This window comes from Rhamphochromis longiceps, linkage group LG1 (genome assembly GCF_057381845.1).
Source record: "Rhamphochromis longiceps isolate RC_006_pf linkage group LG1, R_longiceps_female_GT1.1, whole genome shotgun sequence".
Classification (NCBI taxonomy): domain Eukaryota; kingdom Metazoa; phylum Chordata; class Actinopteri; order Cichliformes; family Cichlidae; genus Rhamphochromis; species Rhamphochromis longiceps.
This window is the reverse complement of record NC_140557.1, coordinates 37468094-37489812: the sequence shown is the minus strand read 5'-3', so window position 1 is coordinate 37489812 and position 21719 is coordinate 37468094. Positions and strand designations below refer to the sequence as shown.

The 21719-nt window shown below is 41.1% G+C and overlaps 2 protein-coding genes across 2 annotated transcripts in view; both read left to right on the top strand.

Annotated features, from left to right (window-relative positions):
• Positions 1 to 21719, top strand: part of adamtsl5 (ADAMTS like 5) — a 63874-nt gene that overhangs the window by 37975 nt on the left and 4180 nt on the right. Inside the window, exons 3-12 of the mRNA XM_085408252.1 lie at positions 2497 to 2669; positions 2862 to 2922; positions 3327 to 3432; positions 4653 to 4780; positions 6876 to 6999; positions 9719 to 9805; positions 10389 to 10552; positions 17025 to 17223; positions 20401 to 20511; positions 21576 to 21647. Coding sequence (XP_085264378.1) covers positions 2497 to 2669; positions 2862 to 2922; positions 3327 to 3432; positions 4653 to 4780; positions 6876 to 6999; positions 9719 to 9805; positions 10389 to 10552; positions 17025 to 17223; positions 20401 to 20511; positions 21576 to 21647 — 1225 coding nt within the window. The remainder of the gene's footprint in view (positions 1 to 2496; positions 2670 to 2861; positions 2923 to 3326; positions 3433 to 4652; positions 4781 to 6875; positions 7000 to 9718; positions 9806 to 10388; positions 10553 to 17024; positions 17224 to 20400; positions 20512 to 21575; positions 21648 to 21719) is intronic.
• Positions 13404 to 17014, top strand: LOC146679136 (E3 SUMO-protein ligase ZBED1-like). The gene is made up of 2 exons (XM_085408277.1): positions 13404 to 14602; positions 14848 to 17014. Exons 1-2 carry the CDS (start codon positions 13713 to 13715, stop codon positions 15353 to 15355), a joined length of 1398 nt encoding a protein of 465 aa, XP_085264403.1. The 5' UTR covers positions 13404 to 13712; the 3' UTR covers positions 15356 to 17014.

Below are 21719 nucleotides of genomic sequence, written 5' to 3'. Positions count from 1 at the left end.
AATGTTATGACAGTGAAGAGTAGCACGCTGAGGTTGTAATAATCATCTTGTTTGCCACATAACCTGGTGCAACTGTTAAATTAGAGCCAGATCATTAAATTAATATTTGATTTAAATCTATATGATGCTTTTACTAAGAAACATACTCATGCATAAGCAACACGTTCTCACTCCAAACGCGTAACATCTGATGCCATGTGACAAATCGTCGGTATGTTACGCTTTCAGCCCCCCAACACGTTCCTATGTTATGCGTTTGAAACAGAAGGAAACATGAGAACCATTTGGACTGAATCTACAATGTACATTTATTTTACTTTCTCATCATGAATTGCTTTGGAAAACACACAAGGTTAGGCATGAGGTTAGGGTTAGGGCTGGAATACATGGCTGGAACGTGAGCTACCGCCAGCAGCATCCTTCTATTGGATTCCATCCACAATCGGGCACGTGTCATGGGGACGCGGAAGGTTACCTTTAGCTTTCCCATGGAACGCCTCAGGACGTGACAAATCGTCGGCATGCTGGCATAAAGTCTTTATTAGATAACTGTTTGAAATCATTTTTCTTCAGCTTGTCTCTCTCAGTGCACATGCTGCCTCTTTTGGATTTATTTCAAATGTAATCTTCAGTGTTGTTTAAATATTGTAGATATGAATCAGTTTAAATACATGTAACCAACTTTCCGTCTGACATGTTTTGTGTACTTGCTGTCTGTGGCTTCAGCCATCCATGACAGCGAGTCTGCTGCAGCTGTTGCATGTGTGTAAAGAGTTAAACGTGTGTGTGCAGTATGAGCAACCAGTGGGAATGCTGCCAGTTTCAGTCGTCCTCCAGGGCAGAAACTGTGGAATGTGTTTGAGGAGCAGCACTGAGGTTTCTCTAATCACTTTTATTGTTCCGCTGATCCTGATCCACCAGGCTCACAAGGTTGACTGTTGTTCTTCATACGTCTGCTCTTTAAATAGATTTATCTGGCTCCAGGATTTTCCCTCCCACAAACGATATTTCATCATTCTCTGCTTTCTCCCTTATGCACGACACAAATGACTCGGAGTTGCTGACAGTGGCCAGTTGCCACCTAACAGCTTTGAACATGCAGGACATGAGTGCAGAGTGATTGCAGAGCAGAGCACAGTAACAACAGAGCAGGGAGTCGTGTTGTTTCTGCACTTTCAATCTCTCAGTAAGAACTTAAACATTGTTCAAAGAAAGATCATATTAAAAAAACATAACACAGTAGCACATGGATCAAGATGATTGTGAGCCAGTCACAGAGGAATAAAAATAGGATGGAAACGTGTTTGTGGCTAGGAAAGTCAGTGTTCAACCTCTGGGCACCAACAGTTTCTGATAATAAATATTCATTGACATTGACGTTTGCATAAACGCTCAGACTAAGACTACATGTGTAAATGGAGCATTTTTAGAATGAAAGAAGCATGTCATGGAAGAAAATAGCACACAAAGCTCTAAACAGCCAATGCATAGATAAAGAATGCCTGTGCCTGTAGATTAGTGCCACAACTATAGTTAAACTTCTTTGCAGATACTGTGAACTAAAGAAAAATCTCTGGTTATAACCACAGAATAGGGCTGTGCGATATGACCAAAATCTCATATCCCTATATAAGATTTCTATCGTCCCGATAACGATATAAATCACAAAAATGTAACATTTTCTGTAAATTCTGTGAATCTCGGGCAGCTCGTATTGCGGGAAGTGTTTCCAGCTGGGCGTCGTGTACCTGGAGTAGAGTGTTTTAACCAATGCATGAAACGATACATTTTTAGACATAAGTTGTAACGGCCGCTGTTTTCTTTGTGAATATTTATTACACGGCGTGCTGCGGGGAAAAGCCTGTTCTAACGTTTGAGTCTAAGGACTATTTTTTAGCACCTGGCGGCTCCTTTTTACTTCTCATCCGTAAATAATCTGCTCTTTCACGTGATTCAGTTTATTTTGAAAAGTCTCAACAGGATCTTGAGCTTTATTGTGAAAGGTTTATGTGGAACATAAACAAGCGGACACGCGATGCTGTTACCATGGTTGTTGTTAACCACGACGCATAAAAACAGGCGCCTGTAGTGTGGTTATATTAAATATAAGAGAAAGAGAGAACTTTAATACACCACGAAACAAACAATAGCGTAAAATGAAACGATAGATGTTTTTATATCATCATCCGATATATATCGTTATATCGAACAGCCCTACCACAGAATATATACATAGGTTGCAACATGTGTTACTGCAACACTAGCATCTGTTACTGTGACTCTTGTGACCTAAATAACTGCAGAGAGATATGATAGAAACCTAATGCTTCCAATACAAATACTCCATCTACATTTGATAAAAGGTTTCAGCGTGTACACTCATTTGGTGTCTACCTGATCTTCTCCCAGTGTCCTGCTCTCATGCTCCCATGTTTGTGTTACCTGTTCTTAAAGTTGTCTTTGTAATTGTCTCTCTGTTTTATGCTTTTTTTCCAGCCCTCTTGGATTTCGGCGTGGGGTCCTAACAGCAACGATTCGTCGGTGCGTCCAGCTCGCACACGGAGGCAGCTGCACTTCAGAAATGAGTGGGCAACATGGAGCGGCTGGTCTGTGTGCTCACGCACCTGTGGGGGCGGAGCATCTGTGAGGTCACGCACCTGCATCACAAGGTTAGCACGGGAGAAAATACGGACAGTTTTCAAAATTTTATGCGACGTTTCAGTCAGACTTTTTTTTTCAGAAAAACCTTCATAGATATTTTTGAAGGGATATGAAATTTATATTTTAACATTTTTAAGCCACAGTGTTTCCTACTGTTCTCTTACCTAATCCTATACATCTCTTTTATTTCTGTGTCCCAGGAATCCAGTGGGTGGACCATGTGCAGGAGATCCCAGACAGTACAAGATCTGCAACACCAAGGTCCTTTCAACAAAAAGGCTTTTGGTCTTTATTTAAAAAAACATACGCACACATTTTATGCAAACACTGTAGAGCAATGGCTAATGTTTGCTCGTGAAGGAATGTCCAGGGTATAACGATCAGCGACTTTCAGGGTGTGATCTGGAATTTCACTGACAGTTTAACCTGCGTCTGCACCGCGGCGGCGGTCCTGCCACTGTTTGCGCTTCATGATAAAGCAATAATGTGTCTCTGTATGCAGAGTAATTGTTACAGTGTAGCAATCAAAACGGTTTCACTGAGAGAGTTCAAAATCAGGTAGACGGTTCCTTCGATGTGAAGCCTATATTGTATGGCATGGTCGTAACAAAGGTTCATCCTCCAGGACGTCAGGGTGTTGATGCTGTGTGTCTGTGTGTGTGCAGGACTGTCCCCCTGGCTCGGAGGATTTCCGAGAGATGCAGTGTGCTGCCTTTAATGACAGGCCGCTGGTGGCTGGCAACTCCTTCAGATGGACCACCTTTCATGGAGGTCAGTGAGATGATTCACCCTCTTCCTACTTAAGACTTCTTCAGTATATGTTGTTGTTTTTGTTGTGCAGTGAAGAGATCAGTTTTGGATGTAACTAGTCCCACGTGGCTTGTTATAGAGTCACCATATGAATGCTGAGACAGATGGCTCATTTATGCAATGTGTGGTTTTTATATATGTATGAAAATTTTCTAAGCCCACAGTTTACTCTCTGCAGGCATCATTTAATCACCAGATTGAAGGAAAAATGGTTTTCTTTCAAAAGATGCTTCCTTGAAAGCCAGCGAACGTTCCTATTCGATCTACAGGCCTCTGAGGAGAAGAGTGATATCTAACATGGATTGAAAGAGAGACTTTTTTCTATGTTGTCTTCAGAAGCACGTTTTAAAACTAGAAAACACAAAAAACCCTGCACACCAATAAAGCAATTCCTGGGCACTCGTGGCTTTTAGACCAGATATATTTGAAATACAGTTTTTCTACTACTTGTGGGCATCGTGATGGGACAGATGGCACCACACTAACACCATAAGCAGCCTGCTCGGTCCTAACACTGAATTTAAACCACGACTGTAAAATGAAATGGTTTACTGTAAGGGGACTCATCATTTGGGCGCAAAAGGAAGTCAGTTTCCCACAGTTTGACTGTGTCAATATGTTCCCTTCTTTGTTAATCATACATAACAAACCACAAATCTTCAATAAAACCCATCAAACAAGTTAGTGCGTATCAAAAATCCACAGTGAGCTGAAAAGTCTATCCTAATGTGTCTTTTGGGCTTAATCTGTGTAGAATATAACAAACTACAGCAAAATGTCTGGAGATGAATCTAGAAAGTGTTCCCCAATAACATTCAGAGCCTCGATGAGCATATAAAACAGCGCTTTTTTCTGTTTTCCAGGGACTCAGATGTATAGCTCGTGGATGTGCAGAGACTGTGTTTTTTAAGGCCCATACAAACTGTAGCTAAACAATAAAAAAGCTCAGCAGCTGTACGCAGGTGTAGTTTGTGTGTTTGTGGCAGCCGTGTAGCTCGCACATCCTGCTGTGGCCTACTGGAAGTTAAATCCCAGGACTTTGTTGCTGTTCGTTCAGTTTGCTCTCTTTCTCCATGTTCTGGTTGTTTTTGCTGTTCAGTCACCTCCCCCGCTGCCTCTTTGCTTCACCTATTTTCCCATAATATTATAATGAGCCACTGACTGAATATCTTCTCTGCCAGGCTCTAACCCCTGTGAACTCAGCTGCTTGGCCTTGGGTCACAACTTCTACTTCAACTTTGGCCGAGTGCTTGACGGCACAGCCTGCGACAAGGACTCAGGAGCAGTGTGTGTGAACGGACGCTGCCTGGTGAGTGGTACCCGGTCTGTGTGTGTGTCAGTGTTTCCTATGTTTACCGCATAGAAGATTTAAAGCAGACCTATTATGGATTTCCTTGTTTTCTGTCATAAGCAATGCCAGATGCTTATGTTGAACATGGCCGAGGATTCAGATACGAAGGTCAGTCTGTTTCAGGTATTTTTTCCTGCTCTTGGGTCAGTATGATGTCACAGAGAGGGGATATTCCTAATATGGGCACTTGATTTTCACACCTGTGACTGGACTGCAGATGTCACGTCCGGTCTATACCAGGAATGCAAAAATCAGGATATTTTCTCACCACACTATAGTCTAAAAGTTAAACTATTTACATGTTTTAAAGTCATTATACAGTAATTTGATTTTATATGTGGATGCTTTGTGCCAAATTGAGAGTTACGGTTAATTTTTGTTCCTTTTCTACTAAAAAACAAATAATTTCACTTTTCTATCAAATAAATATTATTTGAAGAGAGTTACGTGTCCATTCAGTCATCTGAGGTGCTCCGGCACTCAGTCACATGTCTATGGAAAAAATGAACAGGAGCTGTACTTCTGGAAACAGAAATCCTTAAAAACTCATCCAAGCTTTCAAATGACGGCGATGTCAAAAGAAAACTGGCCCGAGTCTCTTGTGCCTTCAGCTCCACTCTGTTGAGGCATAAGTGATGTTGACCAGTCTCACTGGAGCTCTCTGGAGAAGTGAACTCCATGCTGTGCGTTTGGACCACAGTTCTCTCATCAGTGTAGACTGCAGCCTTCAGTTAGCATTATGGCTCTGCTGAGCTCTCCACAATCCCACATCTAGCCTGTCCCCTTCTCACCTCTCCTACCCTCACACGGATGGGGACTGGGTAGGAAACAAACGTGTGTCTCATGGGTCCTGGAGCCCGTGTGCTGTTGGGACATGCATACATAACACTCAGCAGACACATCTGCTGCAAGGGAGGACGCTCACTGCTGAAGCTATTTTTACACAGCCCACAAAGGATTAATTTGTGTCTGTTTACATATGCTGCATGTGCATACGTGTGTATTTGTGTGTGAGCATGCTCACATGTTGTGTGTGGCACATATAAGAGGATTTATGGGCCACAGACTTGTGCTGGCCCAGGTCAGAGCTGCCCTGGGCCTGAAACAAGAAGCAGATGCAAGAAGCAGTTTTAGCTGCTCCCTAGCCACAGCAGGCAGCACCACATGTTTGATTTTACCCTGGATGCCCTCCTGATCCAACCCCAAAGTGGGTTTATTGTCTTTGGCTGGAATGGAGAGTCCATCGGGATTGGCTGGTTTGTTTTCGCCTGCCTCAAGTGGCCACTTGAGAAACTGCAGATTTTGATACTTGATTAGTTTTGACTTTAAGAAAAATAATAGTTTTCTCTTCAGCTGTGGAGGTTACCAGTGGGAAAGCTGTCATCCTTTGGATGACATAAATGATTAAATTACTGATTCTGATTGTTCATTTCCTGTTGAACGACCAAACAGTGAACTGACCGTATCAGTTCTAGACTTTAGAAGAGCTGCTCAGCAACAACTTCAACCATTCAATTTGTCAATCTGCTTTCATGCCTAAATGTCACAGCATCCATGTCTTCTTCTGTACAAACAGATCATGTGTTTTTAATTAAATAGGTTCTCCAGATTATTGATCTCTAGTGTGGGAACCTCTTTGATTGGGTTGTACAGCAGAAATGGAGACCACAGAAGAGCGCAGCCACTGTCGTCTTTCTAGCAACAGATTCTTCACACACCATAAAACATCCTGCTCGTCTTCGCTGCTCTTTACTCTGGCATTTACAGAGACGACTCCAACCCACTCTGCCCTGTTGAGGCCCTGGGGTACAGTTTTTCCACAAAGTAAATGTTTGTAAGAGCAAGCAAATGACAGAGAGAAGCAAATACGAGAAAGAAAGGAAGAGTGAAGAGAGCTGAGGCCCGGCAGTAGCTGGAGGTGACTACATGGCAAAGAAAAGGCCAAAAGAAAGGTTACTTCTCAGCAGAAAATGCACGCTGTTAGGAAAAACAGGAGCGACATTAAGTCAAAGCAAACTGTCCTTCTCAAAGCGTTTGTCTGTGTTTATCACAGAAACCTGGCTGTGACTTCATCTTAGGCTCAAAGCAGCAGGTAGATGCCTGCATGGTGTGTGGCGGACACAACGCCACCTGCCTACACCACAAGAGTGTGTACCAGAGCAACAGTCTGGAGGCAGGTAGGAAACACACACACACACACACACACACACACACACACACACACACACACACACACACACACACACACACACACACACACACACACACACACACAGAGAGTAATAAGGACTGAAATGCCAACACAGCGTGGGGATATTTCCAGTCCCCCCTTTGTGTTTTCCTACCCAAATGCTATTAGTCATTCAAGCTCAGGGAACTGTTCCCTGATGAAGTGAACATTAACCATGGCAACACGTTTACCAAATAAAAGCAGTTGGCTGCCTTCCAGGAGGAATCGAGCTAACAACAGCTACAAAATTACAGTTGATTCAGGAAAGAGGAGGAAGAACACAAAGTTCTTTGGGCCATTCTGGCTCGGTGCCACCACATCATGTTCTACCTTCATCAGCACTTGTACTCAAGAGGATAATGTGGGCTATGACTGCATGCTGGGAGGAGGTTTTCAGAAGCTTGTCTGCCTGTATGCTCTATCTGAAAAGAGAAATAACAGGTTAGAAAACACAAGTATTCACTACTTAAACCCGGCCAGCGAACAAACTGTTTCTAACTCAGTTTACTTTGAAATTTAATCACATCAAAATGTATTTCAATTATTAAACAGAGCAAAAACAAAGCAGCAGGCAGAGCTTGGACTTGGACACATGTTCTTCAAGTTCATCTCCAGCCTCTTGACTTCATCCTGCATCTGTGTGCTATGTTCCCCCGTATACTGCAGACAAACCCCACACACTGGGTTGCAGTATTATACTGCATTGTTTGCCCTGTTTAATTGAATTAAGAATTCAAATGTCAATGTAAGTCATCAGCTGGTGAGCAAACCATGGAATAGTCTGTGTATACAGAGGTCAAGACTTCATAGACTTCATAGTATTGGTATTTAACCAAAATTCTTTTTGCAAAAACACCAGTTGCCATCTAGTGGCCTTGCACGTTTAAGGCACTTTGGCTACATTTTGATGTGATTTTTGGCAGCTTTTGGAATTTGTTGGCTGCTTTATCTTCAGAATAGTTACTTTTTAACTCATGTGAGTTTGGAGGTTTGTTTAGGGGGCATTCCTATTCAGCTGGGAGCATTCATCTAATGAATGGAAACCTCAACATAATACAGAGCTTTCATGTTATTCTCAAACATTAATGGTCTGAGAATAATAGATGGAAATAAACAAATAATAAGCACCAGATTCTGGGGAATTAAACCTAATTACAAAGTGCCTAACACCTCAAGTGTGTCACTTTGGCTCTGTAACAGTGGTTCTCTCTCACAGCTCATTGTGTAGGGAGACCAGAGGTGATAGATGAAGTCCTGGCCCATAATGGCTCAGACTGAGAAAGAAGAACACGGCTGATAAAGGCTGCTTTGTTTGGGTGACTCAGCAGCCTCCAAGGGCTCTTTTTCCTTTCCTTCACCAGTGGAGGGAGGGCCAATGGGGCAGCACGAAACGGTTCTTTCCAAGCTCCAAATGCACATGGCCCCGAGCTCATCGCTGATCACATGCCTGCCACTTTGACATTTCAAAACACTATATCATCATAAAGCCCTGCAGATTCACCTCGAGAATAGTTTTTCTCCGAAACTGGTGAAAAGAAAAACCAGAGTGAGACACTCTTTATACGTCATGATAAATGAGCTTCATGCTGTTGATGCTTTGCGCTCGGGGACACACCTGAGACTTTTTCTATTTCTTGAAGTATCAGTCTGTAAGGAATGGTTGGGAGTTTAGAGTCCATATTTCTTTTTCTTTGTGCTTAATTAGGTTTAATATTACTGACATTACAGATCCCGTTTGTCTTATAATGACACGTTACAAACCATCGCCTGCAAGTGTACAGCAAGCTCTTTTAAAAGCTATAATCATGTGATTAATAATCCAGGTTTTCTGTGAGTCACTGATTACAGAGCACTTACTGACTGCTCAGTTACACAAAGGTAGACCCTGAGTATCAGGTGCACAGTACAGTCTGAATGCTTCTAAATATCTATTATGTTTGAAAAATGACAGAATGTATCAAACTAGGATAATAGTACAGTCAATTGTCTGGAGATGTGCAAGTTTATAGCCTTTCAAATAAAATTCAGTAATGCATAGCAGGTTTTTGGTATCCACCATGTGACCATTTAGAGTTAAGGGTGGGGTTAGGATAGCATCCACAGCATTTTGTGGAATTTTCACATACATAAATGAGAAAAAAGTTCTAAATGACAGAAAAACATTAAGATGTTTAAAAAATGTTTAAACTTTGTGACTGCTTGTTTAGCATGGCACTAAAATGGTAAATGGACTGGTTCTAATAAAGTGGTAGTCTAGTAATCTGATGTTGGTGATTTAGTTTTTAATAAAAGAGTTTAAACAAGTAACTGAGGGGTTGATTTCTGTCAGGAGGCTGGTCTGGTCTTGTAAGATGACTTGAACGTGAAGATGCTTTAACATTACAGACACATCCTTTTTTTGGACCGTATATATAAGTAAACACTTCAACCTGCAGACTGAGCCATAACTCTCTCTGCAATCCCAGAGGCAGATGTGGGATTATTGTTTAACCAACAAGCTTCTTTTAGATGATTTCTAGGATTTTCTTGTTTCCTGGCTTCCTGGTACTTTGTATCCAAGCTTGCTGTTGGTGTTGTATTTGTGTAGTTGATTGGAAAAAAAATGGCCTTTTCTGAATGTGGTGCAAGAAATCCAATTAAAACCAAGCTTTTACTCTCTCTGTCAGGCGGGCCTTTTGGATACAATGAAGTGGCCATGATCCCTGCTGGAGCAACTCACATCCGAGTCACTGATAACAGCAGGAATTATCTTGGTAAGAATCCGTCTACAGAGCCGCTTTTTCTCCCTGTCTCTCTTTTACACACACCAGGCCTGCTGTGCGTTTGACTTTCAGCTTAATTCCATGGCAGTCTCTTTGCATCACTGTTTCATAGCTGCAGTGTAAATCAGTTTTATAATTCAGGTCTACACATGCTGTGGCTTCCTCTCCCTGGAGACAGTGGGCTTGACGGTCCCATTTGGTTTCTGGACCCTCTGAACGTTTCCCAGGCAGCAAAATAACCAAGGGCATCTATTCTCATCACAGTTTATGAGACCAAAATAAAACATGCCCTGAAACAGAATGCGCTGTTGTCTTTAAAGAGACCCTCATAAAGGCTTTATTTGACCACTTGGTTAAGACAGGTGAAGGTACTTGTTTCCATCCATGTCATGGAAAATCTCTCCCCTCCAGGAGTCACTGCTGCCATATATAGTCAGGCGCCATATTTCTGCTTCTGGCATCCGGCCTTTGCCTCAACTTCACCCACTGATAAGGAAACATAACTGTTTCCTTTGATGTCGAAAGACATGCCAGTCTTTCCTTCATTCTCATGACCTGTTCTTCCCTTGCACAGCCCTGCAGAATGGACGCTCCCAGTTTTTGATTAATGGAAACTGGAAGATCAGCGTTCCAGGCGAGTACAGTGTAGCAGGGACTAAGCTGGTTTATCGGCGCTCAGCAGACACCTGGGAAAGCTTTGAGGTGCCAGGACCCACCCAGGAAGACCTTCATCTAATGGTAAGAATATCTGAAGATGCTGGAACAGAACAAATATATATAATTCATTGTGGTAATGTACAGAACCAAAATGAGAAAAAAGTTGTCTCTGTCCAAATATTTATATATATTTTATAAATCAATTACATGTCTGTTTTGACACTGAAGACTTTAAAGCAGTGGCGTGTCTAGAAAACTTTTGTTGGGGGGGCCAGGTAGGGGCACAGATTTGGAGAAGGGTGGCAGATGTAATTGGCAGATAATGTTAAAAAAGAATTCTGCCAACCGTTAACCATAATTCAATAACCCTATAAACCTAATAACCGAATGCGCTTTTAACTCTTATTAGAATGAGATTTTAACCACTACAGAGCAAAGTCTTTAGATACTGTGTTGATAAAGTAAAAGAGATACAATCAGTGCTTTGTCAGTGTTTATTCAGCATTCAAGGACAGCAATATTTGCATAGTATTTTTACTGACATATAGTGCACATATGTTTTGAGCAAAAGCATTTTTGAATATTAAAATATGAACATTTTTAACATTCAATTGGCAAATTAGCCAATGCAAAACTTTATCTGCCTATTAAAAAAAGAAGATAATCTTCTCACAAACTGGTGTTTGATTTTGAAACAGGAAAAAAGTGGGGAAACAAATGAAAAGACTAACATTTGAATGAAACCTGAAAGCAAGTAAATACTTTCTATGCCTTCTTTTGATAATGTTTTCAGTATAAATTGTGCAAAAATAAACTTCTTGAACTTTTAATATGAGTCTGTTACGTGTTAGGAAGACAAGAAGTACAAAAACATTTGTAAACAGCAGCACTTGGAGTTGCAAAATATTTATGTTTTGAAAGTGAACATTTACTCAAGTACCTTGACAATATAAACATCCCTTCCTTGCATTTTCCTTCTCACACATACCTTCATTTGTAGAACTCACAGGTGACAATGATGACTGCTGCTCAGTCCACCTTTCCCTGACATTGCTCTCTGCTTCTGGGTGTATTTTAGCCTTCTTAAGAAAGAAATTCTCAATATTTTGAGATCTTTTCATTCTTTCTCTTCTTTTATCTCTACTGGTTGGCCCTGAAGTAATAAAGCAAAAACTTATGTCACAAACAACAACTTTCCTGATGTATGACCTTGACTAGAAGTCAGGGATGTCAAATTCTGGCCCTCATGGACCCCTATCATGCACGTTTTAGATGTTACCTATACCAACAGAGCCAATTCAAATCAAATAATCCCCAAACACCTAGTTGTGCAGAAGTCTGTAAATGATTCTTTAAATCAGCTGTGTTGACGTATGGAAACATCTGAAACCGGGAGGACAGGAGCCTTGAGATCCAGAACTGCACATCCCTGCAGTGAACATGGCACAGGGGTGATTTACACTCTATTCATAACATGGAGCTGGCAGATAGGATAAGTAATGAGAGGAATTAGATAGACCGCACAGTGTAGTGTAAGTGCTGCGTTATGGTAAACTTTGGTAATATTGATGTATAAAGAACAACACTGGCTGATGACGAAGTACAGTCAGCTGGCATGGTGACACTGCCAGTATTAACCTGCAACCAAATCTGCAGCTCCACACAGCAATGTTACGACTTGGATTATATCTTATAACTCATAACTCTTATGCTAGCTCCCCCCAGCAGCCTACTGTCTGAAATATGCGATGGCTGCAATAATTCTTTAACTGTTATTTTTTCCTTGGTATTCTAATTTCACCGAAGTTTACTAAACTCAACAAACTTAATATTACTTACTGGGACATTTATTCTCTCATTTTCTTTTCACCTCATTTTCTCATTTTCTGTGGTGCCGTCTTTCGTGCTTGGCTCTCCTTCCTTTGCTAACGTGATGCTCATTAGTGATGTTCGATTCAATACTCGAGAATCACTTTACTGACTCGTGAATCATGATTCACAAGCCCAACTGACTCACTGACTCATCCCTGTTGCTGTTAGCAAACTAATTTCATTAGTAGAAATATATCTAGCTTATAATTAAAATTGTGGGGAAAAAAACAACAGCCAGTTTCTTAAAAAAATTTCTGCTCTGAACTGGAAGAAAAAACCCTGAGTAGAAGCTCACATCAAGACAATAGCTCCTCTTTTCACAGTAGCAGCACTCTGCTAACATGCTAACAGCACATTTGAGTTACTCACCCCCTCCCTTCACGTGCTGAATCGTAGCGTAAGCCAGTGGTTCCCAAACTTGTTTTGCTGGGCCCCCCTTTGTTTTACATGAAAAATGTTCGCGCCCCCCTGGCGCGCACACGCACAAACACATCTTCCAACCACACACCCCCATATTTTGCACCATTGCGGTTTATTTCATACCTCAAACATTTAGTAAACAATTAAGCAAATACAAGTAATCTGCAATAAATTACAGGTAGTAATAAAATAAACTACTGACTCTTTTATGCTACGTCCACACCTACACGGGTATTTTTGAAAACGCAGCTGTTTCGTCCACACGTAAACGCCGTTTCGAATCACCGAAAACTGAGATTTTTTAAAACTCCTTTTTTGCGTTTACGTGTGGACGAGGAATACAGAGTTCGACACGCAACGTCAAAGGTATGTGCCTTTTTTTCACGTCAGCTGTGCGCCACGTTATTGTTTACATGAGAGGAATTGCAGAGTGGCAGATAGTCAGATTAACAGTATTTTGTCTCTATCTGCAGTTTTTACAGGCTTACATACACACACGCAGTTACTGTCCCTCTATTTACAAAGGCAGAGGCGTCACGGTGTAATTATTTTACATGTAGTTGTTATTTTCCTGTGTAATAATATTCAAAATTGCTATCAATACATTTTTCCCCCCCCCGCAATGGGTTTTTTTGTGCAACACATGCACAATGCAACATTTGCAAGGCAGTTTTGTCTTTTCGAGGGGGAAGCACGTCCAATATGAGAAGACATCTCAGTAGCAAGCACCCCACAACAACAACAGCACAGTCAAAACCCAGCTACTACCATTGGACAACCTAGCAGCCAGCAGCAGGAGCAACAATCTTCAACAGCAGCATTATCAACAGCGGTCACATCACCTGTTTATTCCAGCAGCACATCAACAAGTACTCAGCAAGAGAATACAAGCACACACACAGCAGGGCAAGGACAACAATCAGCAAAAAGAAGACAGAGGCAGTCTTACATGGGAGCATTTGTGTCAAGGCCCATGATGCCACTTCAGCAGAGCAAGGTTGACCAGGTTAAAATGATTGCCCAAGATTTTCAGCCCTTTTCAATCGTTGATGACAGAGGATTTAGGGAATTCACCAAGGCACTTGATCCTTCATATGTTCTTCCCAGTAGAAGTACAGTATCCAGACAGCTGATGCCCGATTTGTTTCAGAAGATAAGAGCTGATGTTCAGGAAAAAATCAAGACAGCACCTGCTGTGTGCTTAACAACTGACTGCTGGACCTCCAGCACATCAACAAGTTACATGTCTGTTACAAGCCACTATGTGACCAAGTTTAAGCTGCAGTCAAACTTGTTGGACTGTTTTGAATTAACAGACAACCATACATCTGAAAACCTGGCTAGAGAGCTGGAAAGGATTGCAACTGAATGGGCCATTATGGAAAAGATAGTTGCATGTGTAAGTGATAGTGCAGCCAATGTCAAGAAGGCTGTGGGTGACATTCTGCACTGGAACCATCTAAATTGTTTTGCACACATTTTGAATTTAATAGTCAGAAAGGGAATCCAGCAGTCTCAAATTCAAGAAATTATCAGAAAGGTAAAAGCAATAATTGAATATACACGCCGCAGCAGAGTGGCTTCTGCTAAACTGAGAGAGACACAGCAGCAGATGGGACAGCCCCAACTACGACTGAAGAAAGATGTTCCAACCAGGTGGAATTCCACTTATTACATGCTGAAGCGGATTGCAGAAGTGAAGGATCCCCTCATTTCCACCCTGGCCTTGGTGAATCCACAGCTGCAAACCCTGTCACTTGAAGAGTGGGAGATGGTCAAGGAAACCTGTGAGGTCCTGCAGCCTTTTGAGGAAGTGACTGTGGAACTGAGTGCCGAAAGGTATGTTAAAATAGTTTCATAATACATGTATATATTTCATGTTGTCATTACATTTGCCTAAACACATTTTTTCAATTCTTTCCCAGATAATAGCATTTAAGATGTTTCTTACAACAGCTTACAATTAAATGTAAACTGTGAAATGGTTTTCTATGACAATGTATGCTTAATGCACTGCACTGCAGGGGCTGTAACTGCATTAAAACGCATGGAACTACAGTCTTTCCTTTATTTCTCCTCAACAGGTTTGTTACTGGATCAAAAGCCATTTTAATGGCAAGAGGGCTGCAGAGGGTTACTGCACACAGACAGAGAAGTCCTTCCATCTATCAGCCAATCCGCAACATGGTAGATATCCTCATGGCAGAAACTGTCAAATGGCTGGGGGGGATCGAACAAGTGAGCCTGCTTACAGATGCTACACTTTTGGATCCCAGGTTCAAGAAGCATGCATTTTTGCATGATAGACATGCAGAAGATGCTGTAACAAGAGTTGTGGAAGCTGCATCGAGGTCCTTAAGACCACTGCCACTGGCAACACCCAGCACAGAGGAAGGAGAGGGTGTCCCACAGGCCAATCCTTCCACTGAGACAGTGCCTGTGATTTGGGCCGATTTTGAAAAGCGGTTTGCATCACTGAGGCCAGGAGTCCAAAACCCCTTCACAGAGGCAATGCTGGACCCCCAATGCTGGACCCCCTGGAGTGGTGGAAGTCCCGTGCCACTGTCTTCAAAAAAACCTGCGATATTATGAAGACGAGACTCTGCATAGTGGCAACTTCCGTTCCATCAGAGCAGATCTTTTCAAAGGCAGGACAAATAATTACAGACAAGAGGAACCGTCTCAGCCCTGGAAAAGTTCGGGAGCTTATTTTCCTCAATGCCAATCTGTAAGGGACAATTAATTTTGAAGTGGACTAGTACTTTTGAACGCTTTAATCTGTGAATTTTTTTTATTTTTATTTCGATTTTTGATGATTCACATTTCATTTCTATCTGTCAGAAATTTCATTGATATTCTATTGAAATAAAAATAAATGTTCCCTTTACAACTCTTTATTTTTTTGCTCTTTTTTGCTCTATAAAAAAGTTGTTTTTCTTTTTCAATCACTCATCTTAGCAATTGGGTTTACATGAAAAGACAAACAAATTAAGTTTGAGTGAAAATGTACATTTTTTGCACTCTCCTAGCAACTGACTCAGTGACTCAAATGACTCAAAACACCCGATTTATTTTGGTGAGTGACTCATTCAAACTCGATTCACTTATTGTTTTAGCTTCGGGTGGCACCTGGGGTGGCCAGTCTGGTTGGGCTGGACACGCCACAGCTTTAAAGGTAAAGGTACCAGTACCATAATGGCTGATGTAGCTCAGAGCCAACTGGTCATCTGTCCCAGTTTGTAACTGTTGAGGATTAAACCACATAAAGCATCTGGGCAGCAGTTTGACCAGACTGTTTCAGTTTTTGTTAAATGCATGCGCATTCCCAAATATATGGAAGACTTCTATAATTAAAGCACTTCCCAAAAGCCCTTGGTGACTTTCATCTAGGTGCTTTAACTTTTGACTTGTCCTGGCTAAATATGTGGCACAAGTGGTTAGTGAACATCTTACCTCAGCTGTAGTGGATCAGTCGGATCCTTGCAGTTTGTATATAAACCACAAAGGGGCACAGAAGATGCAACATGATTTTATTTAATACAGCTGCATGTCACTTACAGTAAAAAGATGCTATTTGTCAATCTGACTTTAATACAACAACAACAACAAGACGGATTCGATGGATTAGAATTTGAACATATTTCCAGGTGAGGACTGAGGAAGGAGATTGGAATTCTAACTGATAATCCATTATTAGTTGATGTTTAAGGTTCACAAAATGTGAATTACACAGTCTCCAAAGGTTGATTCTGTTCATCTGGACGTAGCGTTTTCAGCTGGTTTCAGTCATTATGCAAATGTACTGTTTATAAGATTGGAAACCTGCAGTCAGCTGAGACTGAAGAAGTCACTTGGATGAGTGACGAAACGTTTCTCCCACTGAAAACGTCCAGATGAACAGAATCAACCTTTGGAGATTTACTTACCTGGATGATTGAGCATCAAGACGGTGAATTACACAGGCCTGATGACAGGTCCTTCAATTTCTGGTCAGTCTGTGGGAGTAGCTTCAAGTATCTGGGCACATGTACTGATAACAAGATGACTAACAACAAAATAGAAATGAGAACGAGGAAGCTAGTCAAAGACTTTTTCTTGGAGTTAGCCCAAACATTTTGGAAAGAGTATATGTCAGCTCGGTGAAAGAATCCGGTTACTGCAGATAGAAATAGAAATCTTCCTTTGGCTCTAATGGTCCTGACTGATAGCTTGCTATTTTTCTTTTTCTCCATGCCACTCTGAACTGTTCACTTGTGTGCAGGTTCTGGCAACAGACAGAAACCCGGGGATTGAGTACGAGTATTGGCTCCCACCAGACCAGTATGCTCTCTTCCACGGGAGGAGGAGCCCACTGCGACAGGCTCACCATACTGCCAGCTACCTACCCTGGAGTCAGCCCACTGCTTCAGCCACAACCACCACTACCAGGGTTCCACAAAACACCCCCCGACCTCACTGGTGTAAGGCCCATATACTCTCTTTAATTCTCGTGAAACAGATTCATACATTAAACCATTAGTTTAGTAAGTCAGTAAACTGTAAGTCAGTCAACCTCTCAAACAACCTCATGTTACTTAAAGCTCAGTTCAGGTTGAGAAGAAATTTTAGGCTGCCTTTAAAAACACACAAGTACCACATTAAAGAAATTTCTGCCAGTCATTCCTGTAAGGGGAGAAACTCATGAAAGAGTGTGCCGTCAGCAACATTCAGACCATCTGCCCTATACTGAGCAGATACTTACATGAATACAGTGTTTTTATTGTTTCTTTAATGATAACAGCTAAAATGGACTTTGTGCTATCTTTCCAACGTCATAAATGCTGCCTTCTGTGGTGTTGTGCTGTGGATCTGTTACCAGAACCAGACAGATTCATTGTGTCATTCCACAAATACCTACAACACCATTGGTCTTTGGTTGTCACTTTTCAGTAACTGAATGCTAGCTATGATGCAAAGCAGTGTTTTCTCATCACCAAGTATTGTACATACATGTACAGCACTCACTTACAAGTGTTCTCTGTTCACTTTATATTACTGGGCAACGAGCAGTCATCAGGGAAATCCAGGTTACAAAAAGAAAAAGAAGAAAACTAAGGCTTTGGTCCTGTGCAGTCTCTGCAGTCTGCAGTAATAGCACTAAACATTTACAGTAGTTTATACTCAGTTTACATGGATCACCATCAGACTCTTTGTGATCTGTGTGACGGATGGATTTATTCCAGAAACAGAGGCTGTTTCAGCCACATGCAGAAACAAAAATAACCCCACACGGTTATGCTTTGAAAGTAAAAATGCAGCCGAATTATTCAGTGGTTAGTAAAGCTCATCTACAAAAAAAATGTCAGTTCAATTGCATTTATATAGCGCCAAATCACAACAACAGTCGCCTCAAGACACTTTACACTGTAAGGTCGACCCTACAGTAATAGATACAGAGGAAAAACCCAACAATCATATGACCCCCTATGAGCAAGCACTTTGGTGACAGTGGGAAGGAAAAACTCCCTTTTAACAAGAAGTAACCTCCGGCAGAACCAGGCTCAGGGAGGGGCGGGGCCATCTGCTGTGATTGGTTGGGGTGAGAGAAGGAAGACAGGATAAAGACATGCTGTGGAGGAGAGAGAGATTAATAACAAGTGTGCCATTAACAGCCATTTAAGAGCTGTATCTGTACAGATGCAAGTGCTCACTTTAAACCGCAGATACAGAATGTGTGTAAAAATACAGAAAGAAATGATAATTTCTTCTAATCACCAGCAGGGGATGAAAAACAAGTTTGATTCTGCACAAATCTGAGGCTGAAAATGCCTGTTTTGCTACATTCCTCTGTTTTTTCAGGAATTATGATGTGTTTATGCTCTCAGGTGCTCGTTTGAAGTCAGACTATAACATGTTATTCATGTTCTATGTCCTTCTGAGACACAGCCTATTCATTCATGCCCTCTGCAGTAGACACGCAAGTCACAAAAAAACACAACTGAAACAATAGATGCTCCTCACTGACTTTATAAATTGATAAAGCAACGCTAATGATGCTAAATTAACAAACAAACTTGTGGTAATGCTGAAAATAGCAGATTGCTGACCACTCTGCAAAGTACTTGAAAATGCAGAAAGTACACATTTCTGAGTAACCTAATGAATATGTAATAAATTACTTTGGACATATTTATGCATCTTTAATCAGCAGCATGGGATGAAACTAACTCAGAAATATTGGCTGAGTGACTCCTTTCAGAGATAAATATAAAGCCAAGATTAGCTCATGAGTGCATTTTATTGTCTGACAGAGGAAGTTGTCAGACGAGTGGCAGCAAACCTAAAGGCGTGCACACAGCACCCTTACAGAAGTTCTAATTCAGCTGAATAAGTGAAAACACTCACAGTGGATGAAGGGCTGAAAAGAATCCATGTTCAGGTCCCATTTGATTTTAAAATAGTTTATCTGCAGGCTGGCCTGGTTGCTGCTGAGAAACACAGCTGGTGTAAGTTTCAGGATTACAGTACACAGTACACATGTGTTCAATCTCTCCTTAAATATTCACATGGGAATCTGCACTGAGCCCGAGGAGCCATGCCTTCTTGTCAGACTCCATCCGACCCTGCAATAAATCTAAGTAGCCTCTCTGGAAAACATTTTCCAGAAGGGGAATTTCTGCCAAAAGCAGAACTCATATCATTGACAGAAATAGTATTTTGATTGTTTATTAGATAAAAACGGGACTCTTCAGGTCGCAATGATACATAATAAAGTCAGAATGAATTTTTTTTTGCCGAAGCAAAACAGACTGTATGATGCAGGTTTTTTATATATTTTATCTTTTACAATGCCAGGTTTAGTTTTAGATATGTAATGTGAAGTTGAATAACGGAGACACATCGTGGATTTTTAAGCTGCTCTGTCATTTCTTTTTTTTTTTCAATCATGATCTCTTTTATTGAGAAAGCAATTGAACATAACAGTAGTATGGCATTGCTTTCACATTTTTTAACTTATAATTGAAAGGGGAAAAAAAGAGAGAGAAAAAGTTGCTGCTCTCTCATTTCATTAATATATTCAAATAATGTTTCCTGTTGTGTTATATAATGAAAAACACTGTTAACTGATAGGCTGTAATATCAGTGCATGCCTGTTGATCATTATCCAAAATGAAATGAACAACAGCAAACATTTAAGCCACAACACGACATAAAATATGTTTTTATATCCAATGGAAATGGAGTTCCAGAGAAAGAGTTTGCCTTTCTAGTACACAGCTATAGGTTTTTCATTAGTGCTGGATAAAATGGAATGAAGGCACAACTTCCCACTCTTAAATCCAGAGGTTTGTTGCCTAAACTTAATAAAATAAAATAAACTTAATAAAATAAAAAACGAAAGCAATAAGTAATAATCAAAAATAGGTTAAAAAAAAGTGGATCAACCTTGACTATAGACTGTATATAAAAGATGAAAATAGCCACCGTGACATCACTGACCAGTTTTAGACTCAGACCAGTTTTTGGTCTCTTCCATGTTTTTGCTTTGGAGCCCAAAGTGATTGTGGTTGCAATACATAGAGAAACAGCCAATTGTAAGATGCCCAAGGATTTGAAAAATCATGTTGATATTAGTGTGTTGATTTTGTCTCTTCTAGTTTTACAGCCAGTGAAGCCACCACACCACCAGCGTCCCCACCAGCCCATCCTGCCTCGTCTGGAGCGGGACGAGAACCGTAGAAATTTCCTCCCTCAGCCCTCACCTGAAAGTATGTTCAAGCAACCCATCACATCACTCAACAAGCTAAAACTGGTATTTTTTAAAACTTCATGTACCCTATAAATTAGATCAGTCCCAAATATGTGCCAAGGCCAAATGCCACATTAACTCCAAGCTAGAGTAATAAAAAACAGCTTGAAGCACAAGAATAACAAGAGGTCTTGTGTATTTTGCTAAGACCCCACATAGCCGTGATCTCAACAATCAGTCTGACATTAAGAGAAAAAAGAACTTGATACCTTTGACATTTCAGTATATGCAACACTTGATAACTGCACAGCAGAAGTGTGGCTAACGTCCTTGAGAATAATATCATCGCAGAGAGAATCTGTAGACTGCAGCTGTCTTTGGTTATGGCTCCATCTTTGGGGTCAAAGTTTTTGGCATCAGTCATTGTGACCAGTCCTAGTTTTGGCACTGGGACCACATTCACAGAGGAACTGTGGCAAGTTATCTGAGTTACTGAGAACAACCTACTAGCCAAGTACCTTTAAAAAGAAACATTTGATAGTACCACCTTTAGTGTTGACGTACCTTCAGTGTGGCTCTCATCCAAGCCTGTGTGTGATGACCCACTCCATCCTTCCCTCCTTTTGGCTTTGAGTGGCAGGTTACATCTGTTGGCATGGGGCTCCTGTGCCTGTGCACTATCAACGTCCTCAGAGCTCAGTTGTTTCTTACCCCTGAGAAAACTGCACACACCTTATTCACCCATTTACACAAATGATTGTACTAACCACACACGATGGTTAGTTTAGCGTCTCTTCTTGTGTCTTTCATTTAAAATAAATAGTCTATTAATAAGTATTTGTGTATGTCTCCCTTTTTGTCTTGTGGCCCGTTTTTGGCAAGTGGGGGTTCATCCGGGATGAATTTATTACAATGGCCATTTTTGGCTGTCACAAAAGGATCACTATCTTCTAAATGGCAGAAACACGAATTAAAGACTAATTAATGTTTTTCATCTAATTCCATGGGGTGTATTTCTATGAGACATATTTTTATTTATGTCTGCAATTGTCTGAACTAATTTGCGGTTGCCATATCCTTCAGGGCATTGTGGCAAATGCCAGCGTGTTAAAGGTCGACGAGAACGCCAGAGACAGTATTGCCAGAAGGACTTTGGTAAGACTACATATTCTATTTTTGCTGTTTTTAGTGGCTTGTTACCACATACAGCTGTATTAGTATCGCTAT